General features: G+C 41.2%; 3 protein-coding genes across 6 annotated transcripts in view; 2 read left to right on the plus strand and 1 right to left on the minus strand.

Annotated features, from left to right (window-relative positions):
* The window catches only part of LOC138028969 (uncharacterized protein CXorf65 homolog), a 6,855-nt gene extending 3,087 nt beyond the window's left edge, over positions 1 to 3,768 (plus strand). The window contains exon 6 of the mRNA XM_068876619.1: positions 1,848 to 3,768. Within this exon, the coding sequence (XP_068732720.1) occupies positions 1,848 to 2,047 (200 nt within the window). The 3' untranslated portion in view covers positions 2,048 to 3,768. The remainder of the gene's footprint in view (positions 1 to 1,847) is intronic.
* LOC138028967 (glycine receptor subunit alpha-3-like) overlaps positions 3,233 to 10,000 on the minus strand; it is a 12,415-nt gene continuing 5,647 nt past the window's right edge. For all 4 annotated transcript variants that reach the window (XM_068876616.1, XM_068876617.1, XM_068876615.1 and 1 more), the window contains 6 exons: positions 9,508 to 9,575; positions 8,558 to 8,775; positions 7,858 to 7,940; positions 7,014 to 7,169; positions 6,436 to 6,872; positions 3,233 to 4,070 (listed from right to left, as the gene is read on the minus strand). In XM_068876616.1, the coding sequence (XP_068732717.1) occupies positions 3,789 to 4,070; positions 6,436 to 6,872; positions 7,014 to 7,169; positions 7,858 to 7,940; positions 8,558 to 8,775; positions 9,508 to 9,575 (1,244 nt within the window). In that variant the 3' untranslated portion in view covers positions 3,233 to 3,788. The remainder of the gene's footprint in view (positions 4,071 to 6,435; positions 6,873 to 7,013; positions 7,170 to 7,857; positions 7,941 to 8,557; positions 8,776 to 9,507; positions 9,576 to 10,000) is intronic.
* The window catches only part of LOC138028966 (uncharacterized), a 20,077-nt gene continuing 19,683 nt past the window's right edge, over positions 9,607 to 10,000 (plus strand). Inside the window, exon 1 of the transcript XR_011127780.1 lies at positions 9,607 to 10,000. This exon is cut by the window's right edge and continues 45 nt beyond it. The gene's annotated coding sequence lies outside the window, so the exon portion shown is untranslated.

Consider the following 10,000-nt stretch of genomic DNA (forward strand, 5'->3'; position numbering starts at 1 on the left):
TCCCACATAATTTCCCCCTGGGGCCTCTTTCTGGAATGTACCGATAACATTTCGGGTCCCGGCGTAAAGCCATTCGTGAAACTGCGTGCTGCTTGTTTTAAAAAGCTGACCCCAGTTGTTGAAAAGCCGGATAACTTTATGCCGGGGGTAAGTCACTATCCAGAGTATAAAATAGGGACCTTAAGATCTGCGACTGAGACGTCAACGAAAACGTCACCTCAAAGAATAAATTTGCTCTATCATAAGTCTTTCGGGATTATTCCATCTTGTGCAAGTCATACATTGTTAGTGAAGTATCCTAAAAATGAATTGGTAAGAGAGATTTCAGAGTGAAAATAGAGAATGAAAGATTCTCAGTTGCGTGCTTTCTTCTGTCGTCAAAACCTCAACTTTGGTGATTCCACGTCGTCGTTATGCAGAGCACCTAAAATATATTTGCTAAAATCCGTGCTGCACGTGCACAGCACGATTATTTATGCTCTTTTAACCAATGATATCATTGCTTTTGTGGAGTTGTTGTTACCGTCGCCGTCGTCGTTTCTTAAGCTCCCTAATACGGAGTTTAAGATCTAAGACGCGACGGTAACGAAAACGTCGTTCAAAATTGCAAGTTCAGGTTTATTAATCTTTTCGTCATTATGTCCGTTTGCCTAACTTCTAAAAACTAGCGCAACTTTCCAGGAACTGAATTTGGAGGTGCGGTGTTGAAGCTACGAAAGAAACATCAAATTTGCTGCCTTGTGTTCACGTTCTCCGTAAAACTTGAAAATTGGTCATTTCGCGTCGCAGATTTGCCGAAAACGTGAAAGAAATGTACTAAAATGAAAGATGCACGCGCAGAGCGTGCAACGCAATTGTTTTTGCTCATTAAAACGATGCAACATTTGTGACGTTTTCGTTGCCGTCGCGTCCTAGATCTTAAACTCCCTAATATAACCCACATTAAACGTTGGCCAAGATGTTTGTACGTGCCTTGGCATTTACTTAGATGTGCGTGCTTAGAGTGTGCATATTCACAGTTACGCGACCAAATACTGAAATCTTTGCTGATATGATATTGAAACTGTCAGATGGTGACATATACACCTGACAAAGTTACCTGGCCTTTCGACAATTGGGGCCTGGGGCTCGTTTCTCGACAGTCCAGAAAACGTTTCGGGCCCGAAAAGACATTTTGCTTGTTTTAATAAGCTGGTCTTTTAAAATGTTTTCAAGATAACGAAAAGCAAAATGATTGTAAAGTTTGACGACATAAGACCTCTGTGTTCTCAAGATACAGAGAGAATTGACCATATTTATTTAGGGGCTCAGTTGTAAGACCGTGGTCCCTCGTAAGTCCTGAAGCTGTTCGGTGGTCATAATCGCCTCTGTATCTTCGGAAAGGTTTGGGGTCATCAATTCTCGCAGTCATTTCCCTTTTCGCTAAATTGAAAGCATACTGAAAGGTCAGGGGGTCCGTTTCTCGAAAGCGCCGAAACATTTTACGCCTTTTTTTTTGGTTGTCACAATGGACCATATTCGTATTCTCAGTATTGGACTGGAACTAGCTCGCAATGGAGGCTGGTGTGGGGGAATCTTTTCAAATGCAAATACTTTTAATACATTCCCTCGCATAAGCCTCCATTTAAAGCTAGTTCCAGCTAGTTCCATTTAAAGCTAGTTCCAGTGAGAATTGATGACCCCACACCTTTCCGAAGATACAGACGCGATTATGACCACCGAACAGCTTCGAGACTTATGAGGGACCACGGTCTTACAACTGAGCCCCCAAATAAGTCATTTTCCAGTCTCACTTGAAGCGAATTTAAGCGGGAGACCCTTGAAACCATGCTTCTTTTCATTTATAGACCGTCTTTCTAGATGCGAGAACGATAGTCTGAGCGCAAAGAACTCTGCTTCGAAGCCTGTTAGAATAAGTAGTGGTTCATTGCAAAGAAAACACATGGGATTGAAAGGGAAGTCGTCCAGCCTGGTTTCAGTTTCAGCCAGAAATAAAACATCCCGTGAAAAAACGCCCGGTCAGAAGCGAAACAAGGAGAGCAGATGATCATCAAGGCAAAGGGCAATAAATAAAGAGGACTATATGGTGATTTATTACATGCATTACAATTGTCAATAGCTAAACAAAAAAAACTAAGCGAACGTAACCGCCATAGTTTGCATTTGATTATTATGGAGTTTGCGCAATGTCGACTCTTTCGGCAACGACAACGCCACAAAGTAAGAATGTTATTGGTTAAAAAGGAAAAATACTCTTGCTGCACGCACTTCAATGTATTTCTTTACCGTACTTCACAAAACAACGTGCAGTCACCTAATTCCAGGGTTTGAAGACATCGCGTGCATCACGAGTATTTTCCCTTTTTAACCAATGGCATTCTTGCTTTGTGGCGTTGTCCGTTGCCAAACGCGTCGTCATTGCGTAAACTCCCTACAAGCGAATAAGGTCTATTGAATCGATGACTTATCCTTAAAAGCAATAGAAACTGTATACAATACCAAACGATAACAGGGTACGAGAGCTGCTACATTACTGGAGCCTACAACAACGAACCTTTCATCTTCTACCTTTACCTTAACATCGTGAGTACTCATCCGGGCCTGTGTAATAACCGCGATCGATAAGTTATATTTTAGCGTGATATTTTCGTTAAGTCCACTGTAAACTGTCTATAGTTGGTTTTCAACCAATCACTTGAGACTGACGTGACAGTGTTGTAATGTACAAATGCTGGTGGATGAACGAAAGAAGCTAATGAGAGGCCTGTTGTTTTCGCCCACCCATACGTCGGCGATGACGTCACGTGAAAACCGGCTATTGTCCAGACAGAGTGTAACCTTGGAAAATTGTCACACTTGTGCCACAGGGCAGGTGACAAGATCAGAACTTGGTGACAATAGGACATTTGCATGATGACGCCATTTGACTACAAGTTCCAGGATCATTCAGGTTTTCCTTGTCTCATGCTAGTAGGAGTTATTGTTATTTTTACGCCATTGGCAATACAAAATTTAAAAAAGAAAAGAAAAGCAAACTGAATTCTGGTAGTTGTAGTCAAATGACCCCATCGTGAAAGTTGCCTATTCCCAATAGAAGGTAATCTTGCTTTTGGGCGATGCAGAGGTTTACCTAAGACCAGCGATCTTTCTCTGTAACGTGGGATAATGACCTCCTTGAGATTGGAAATGAGGACACGGAGATATCCAATGCTCAAAATCAAGTGAATCAACATTTTACTCTGATAATTTATTTTACTTCCCAACTTTATTATTTTAACGTCAAAGAATCTAACTGACTTAAATTTGGATGATAAACGACTCGCTAGCAAAACCACGAAGTGATGATAGTAGTTGTTTTAGTAGTTTAGAAGAATTCTTTCTTGAATATTATATAACTCTTTCCCCTTTATCTTGTCCTCCACGCAGTTCAAGAATTATTACTTTATGGTAAACAATATTTGTTCTTGGTGTGCGAAATTCTTACTCCAAAGGTGTTTCTTCATATCTGAGGAACTGTTATCAGACAAAAAGTAGGTGCAAACACAATTATAGCTTAGGTACCTCAAGTGCCATTATTCATGATCATTAAAAACCCTGATAAAATGTTCTAACATTATAGGCCCAATTTTGGAGCTTCCATCATTTCTCTTGGACGACGTTTAGGTTTTAGGTTCGTTTAATGTTGGACAACGTTGTTAGCGCTCTCAACGTCGCTACCCCCAAGATCTAACGATGTTGCATCTTGAAATCAAACAATTTCCTTATTTTACGATTATTAACTTCCTTGATCACGTCGCCAAATAAATAATCCAGTAACAGATGTTAAATAATACATAAGAAAGCGGAAAGACAATCTTTGAATATTGATCTACAACATTCAAACCTTCGTCTCTAAAATTACTGACAAAATCCCCGTTTTCGTCCTCAGATAATTGGCCAAAATGGACGGGACGTTGATTTTGGTGTCCACTATCGCGACCCATAGTGCTTTCCGCCAGTGAATGGTCAAAGCTTTTGAGTCTTTCTACGTTTCTCTCTCTAGTGAGCTTGCGAAGATCTTTATCATCGTCCTAAGAAAGAAACACTTCTTTCAAAATGGCCGTTTTCACACTAGAGACGGGTAATCCGTCTAGACGGATAACCCGTCTGATACATTTCCCGTCTGGGTATGAAATCGAGACGGTTACAAAGTTCAAATTTCCCTCGTCACTGATTCACATTAGATGGAAAGAGCATGACTTGAAGCTCAGGCGCGGTTACCAATTCATTAAGTGGTGGCCATCTCTTACTTCATGTCAAGGAAAAGAAAAGAACTTCAACTCTTAAAAAGAGCCCAAGGCTTGTCTGTGCCTTCCAAATAGGATAACACATTTGCAAAAATGAACGTTTGGTCTTTCTTCCAAGTGTTCGTCTTTAGCTTTTCCACTTTACTTCGTGGTTTATCTTTCGATTCCTTCTTGCGTTTGGCTTGGATGGCTTTTGTTTTATTTCCCAAGGTACATTGCGTTCTTTATAGTTCCAGCCTCCAGGCTTTTCCGGGAAAAAAAGAAAACAGGTTCATCCGTCTAATGTGATTCAAGATGAATTATCCGTCTTCAAAATTCGTCTGAATAGACTGATTATCCACCCAAATTTAACACCGTCCCGTCTCTAGTGTGAAAACGGCCAATGATCATTTCTATTGTTTCGCGTACAGATATCCCTGAAGTATGATTTTTGGTCTTCTCGTCCCATGCGCCGCCGCGGGAAGCGAATGAGCGCAAAAACCGGTGCCGCGACAAATAGTAGGGAGCTTACGAAACGAGGACGACGACGGCTACGAGGACTTCATTTGAAAATACGAGTGCGCGTTATCCATATCACTACAAAACTATTTCATGTCGTTTCACGTTAAAAATGTGTAGTAACTGTCGACGAATTAAACTGATATGAGTGGGTTGGAAGCGTAGAGAGTGAACTGAATTTCATCGTCATGTGCCAACGTCCTCCACAGAACCTTGAATTTGATCATTTCACGTCGTCATTTAGGAGATGACGGCAAAGAAATGTACCAAAATGTAATACGCACATGCAGAGCGTGCAGAGCCACTGTTTTTGCTCACCAAACCTATTGTTTTGTAGCGTCGTCGTTTCGTAAGCTCCCTAACGAGAAGAGCACGAGTCCAGAGTTGGTTAAAGTGGGGTTTGTGCTACAATAGAGGTTTTGCACGGCAGCCATTTTGCATGGCAGGAACAATGAAAATGTTTTGCATTAGAAAGAACATTTGTTCCCCTAGGAAAAAGAATCTTTTCTTCCTGCCATGCAACATGGCTGCCGTGCAAAACCTCCGTAGGGAGCTAAAGCAAGGACGACGACGACGGCTACGAAAACACCACAAAACTATGGACGTAATAGAAAAAAAACAAAGGCGCTGCACGCCCCGCACGTGCGTTTCACATTTTGGTACATTTCTTTGCCGTTCTCGTTCTGACAACAGGGACCTTAAGATCTACGAAGGCGACGGCAACAACAACGCCACAAAGCAATGATATCATTGGTCAAAAGAGCATAAATAATCGTGCTGCACGTGCAACATGCATTTTATCACATTTTTGCGGTACTCCGCATAGAAACGACTTGAAATCACCAAATTTGAGGTTTTGACGACAACGTGAGCAAGTAACAGCTACGCAACGGAAAATCTTTCATTCACTATTTTCACTCTGAAAACCGCTCGTACCGATTTATTTTTAAGATACTTCGCCCGCATTGTACGACGTGAACGAGATGAAACAATCGCCAAAGAATTATACTACAGCAAAGTTGTATTTTGAGGTAATGTTTTCGTCGACGTCGCAGTCGTAGATCTTAAGGACCCCTCGGTTATTATGCAGCTGTGGTGTACGTCTCCGCTTTTGTACGAGCGATTAGAGAGATGTAGCACTTTTACCTTGAGATGTTTCTCAATTTCTGTAGATAACAAGCCAAAACTGAGCTAAAGAGAAACAAATTTCTTTAATTTTTGGCAAAACGTAAATTTCAACCTGGAGTTTGCACTTTCCCGTAAACGTGATACTAAATCTCTCCTGCAAAATTTCTTCTACTTTTTCCAACATTTTTGGTACATGCAGGGCTGGATGATTGGACTAGAGTGATCTAGGCATAAAATACATCGTTAGGGAATGGACCTCTTTAGCTTGTACGTTTTGTTTTTCCATTTCAGACCACGTGATGTTACTCTAGGGAACAGTTTCTTTCAAATGTCGTCTTATGCACGTGCATATGTATGCATGACTTATGAAAAAACAAAAGGAAAATTCCCTTAGGAACATCACTTGGTCTGAAATGGGAAACAAAACGTATAAGTTAAAGAGGTCTATTCCCGATGTAGTCTAATGGCGTTGTGGATAGATATTCCACAGCATGCAAAAGTTCGTTCAGCGCACTGCACCTACCCTTGATTTGTCAGTACTGCCATATCTTGTCCCTGAAAGCGGAAATGAATCCTCGGGGTCGTCCTTGAGTCCCTTGACCTTTCGAAGAATACTCGTCCCCTTTCGTGTTAGCTTTTTCGCTTGAGACTTCACGAAAGTAGAACTCGGATATTCTACCAACGCTGCAAACACGTATAGAAACGAGACACAGAGAAACCAGTCAATGGCCTTTACATAGCTGACCCTCGGCATCGACGCTTGGATTCCGAAGATTAAAGTCGTTAACGCGAGGACTGTCGTAATTCCGAGCGCGACCCGAGCAGGTGGCGAGCTTCGCGGAATCCAAAATGACACCCAACTGAGAATGGTAATGAGAATAGTGGGGATATAAATAGAAACAACGTAATAGAATTTCTTTCGTCTGATGTGGAAGGTTATCTTTAACATCGAGAAAGTCCCTGAAAAAGAAAAGAATTAAAAAGAGATCGATATAAGAGTGTACTTCGAGAAGAAAGGGAACACAAGAAAGAGGTGTACTGGTCTGTTTCGTTGGGTCCATATTCTAACGAATGAGGGAAGATAGGATATTTACTGCAGACCTGTGACGTAAGAAGCAGTTATCTCTTCCACAGTATAATTATCAACTGCAAACTGTGACATGATGAGCTCCTCTCCTACAGCCACCGCTGCCCTCAGATTTCCAGGGTTACTTGTGTCATCCCACTTAAAGAACAGGTCATCAGCTGTCATTCCATCTGAAATATACGTTAAAATATTTGCCTTAAAGGTCAACTGAACAAAGCAAATATACCGCATCCCGGTACATCTAATCCTTAAATTTGTTAAGTAGACTTCCTGTTGATTTCGTCATGAATAGCAAGACTTCTCAGAGTAAGGTAAGTTTGAACCATTACACGTCATTTCACCTAGAAAAGAAGGATGTAAGTTCGCAGGGAAAAGAAAACGGTATAAAAAGCGATATCCTTAATCCGTTCGAGCCAGTTTCAGTCAAGCCGATTTTGTTTCAGCTGTAGGGGGGTTTTTTCTCCTAGGGCCCCTTTCACGCCAAGGACAAGGGAAATTAATTAAACCCGTCTGTCGAAGTTGAGATTCGAGTTTAAGGACCAAAGTTCGAAAATGATTACAGTTTCATCAAAGACCGGAAAAGTGTTCCTTTTAAGTCAACAATCGCAGATGTCAAAAGGAATTTAAGCCATTTTGCGAATTTTTGGTGCAAGGAAAAGGAGGTTGGTAGGTGTTTCGTACCACAGCTACTGAATGGTTAACCAGGGGCCGCGGAGTACGGGGGGCGTAGGTTTTCGTATGGATCGGAGAAGGGGGAGGGGTTTAGGAGAAAACTAACCGTAGGAAAAAAGTGGGGTGAGCTATAACAGCCCCTGCCTCTCCGCGGCCCCTGTAATAACTGTCTCACAATTTACTCACAGCTCTCAAAGAGTAAGCTGCAGTTTTGCTTATCCATAGGATAGTTTCGTAGATCCATTTTGCAAGCCGCAATCACGGTCATTCTAGAGAGAATGAAAACAAAGTGTGACGAACTTACTTATGAATCACAATAAAAATTGGAGGATTAATCAGAGATTCTAATATTCGGTCCACTGAAACGAAACAGAGAAACGCGATGCGTCCCAAAGCATAGTTTTTCGGGTGGCCGTACCAGAATATTTAATTATGCACTCCTTGGTGCCAATGAGCCAATGATAGCAAGTCCATTGTATCAATGTCTGTCCAACTCGGCACTGAATTCCATGGTATTTAACAATTATTCCATGAGCGTGCGTTGGATATAAGATGATATATAGCCAACGAGGCGCGTAACGCCGAGTTGGCTATAATCATCTCATATCCAACAAGCGGGAGTGGAATAATTGTTTTATTAAAAACGCCCCCAAAATATAGAAAACTAGACTACAATAAAAATAAAAAGGCCCAAAAAATCACGCATATGCTTGCCGTGTTTGTAGATCATGGTGTAATGGCTCATAACCCATAATGGCTTAGCCAATCAAAACTCTCGAATTGCATCATCCAATGATCCAGTTTTTAATAATTATCAATGTCCTTTAGTTCCCTCATTCGAAAATGACGAGTGTTTTGCGTTACAGACTGAACTAGAACTGATTACCTCTGGCTATAGATAACTTTGCCGTCTGGGCTGATTGTGAGAAGGAACTCCGTCTTGGGGGCTGTGTGAGATTTCTCGTTATTGACATATGTGTCCGGTACCCAGAGTTGATCCATAATGTTTCCATTTAGCGTCAGGTTCCTCTTAGTATAATACTGTCCAAAGCGAAGTCGTGGGTCATACCACATTTGTCGGATAAAAAACGTACTTTCAAATTGCTTAAAATTGAAAAGGAGAGATCGTCTTTACATTAAACCCGTTATCTAAAAGTTCATTCTCCTAACTATTTCCACAGATTTCTTCGTTGGCTGCTCATAAGAATTTGGCTTTATATCAGGATAATATCCTTAAGCTGATAATAATCTTTATTCTCAATACTTGTCTACCTGACGGTGTACTGAAATTGATAGGAGAATTTACATACTGATCAATCCTGAGAGGACAACTTGACTGAGCTTCAAAGAAGCTGCATAGTTTGAATTAGCTTGATTGCTAAAATGCTAACCCAACTGCTTTTTAAGGGTCGACCTGTTTTCTCTATGGTATAAACTTGTTCTTGTGTTAAACCAAAAAGAGCGAGATTTTTAACCCAGACTGTGATCAAGATTTGACTGGTTTGAGTTTAGGGGCATCTAAGTGATATTTTGTGGTTTGCTCAGTTTCCATTTTCAATCATGATGTCCCTTCAAGTTCAGGTTGAGAAAAAAGGGCGAGGGATTAGGAAAGAAACCGTAAAGAAAATCGCCCAGAAGAGCGCACCTGATCATCATTGAAATCTACAAATTTCCGCTAACCACCTCATGTAACAAATTTGTTGATTGCCGTGATTGGCTGAAAATTCTCGCGCCCAAATTTGCACCAACAAGAAAAACAACTGAAATCAACTGCCGCGACTCGAGCACGCGGACTTTCCATAGACAATACATAGCCGAGCGATAAAAACACCCCACCATCTCTCTTTCATCCAGTCCTCCCAGTGATGTGATATAAAGGGTCACTAAGACCTGAAGAGGCTTTCCTGTGAAACAAAATGATACGATCACTGATTAAAATGATATCTTAAAACAAATGCATGTGTAGAGATTTATATAAGGGCATTTACAATTGAGTGTCATCCAAAGCGATTACGTAAGACTTAGTTAGCTTCAGCTCTACTGTGATGCATAACGATACGCTGGAATGGACTCTTATTCCCATCGCTATGGCAGCAGACCAGAATATAATCAGGACTGAGGAGGAGAAGGTAAAAACGGATCTGGACCTATTATTCGCAATCAGAAGAATTCATGAAGCCTTGACAATAACAGTGATACCCATCGTGACTGGCGCACTCAGAACCATCTCGAGGAAGGCAAGAGCCTGGTGTGACATCATCGATAGTACACAGTTGTCTCCATACTCGGAACTGCGCATGTGTTGTGGCAAGAAGTTGCTGAGACATTA

This window comes from Montipora capricornis, chromosome 13, assembly GCF_036669925.1.
Source record: "Montipora capricornis isolate CH-2021 chromosome 13, ASM3666992v2, whole genome shotgun sequence".
NCBI classification, from domain to species: Eukaryota; Metazoa; Cnidaria; class Anthozoa; order Scleractinia; family Acroporidae; genus Montipora; species Montipora capricornis.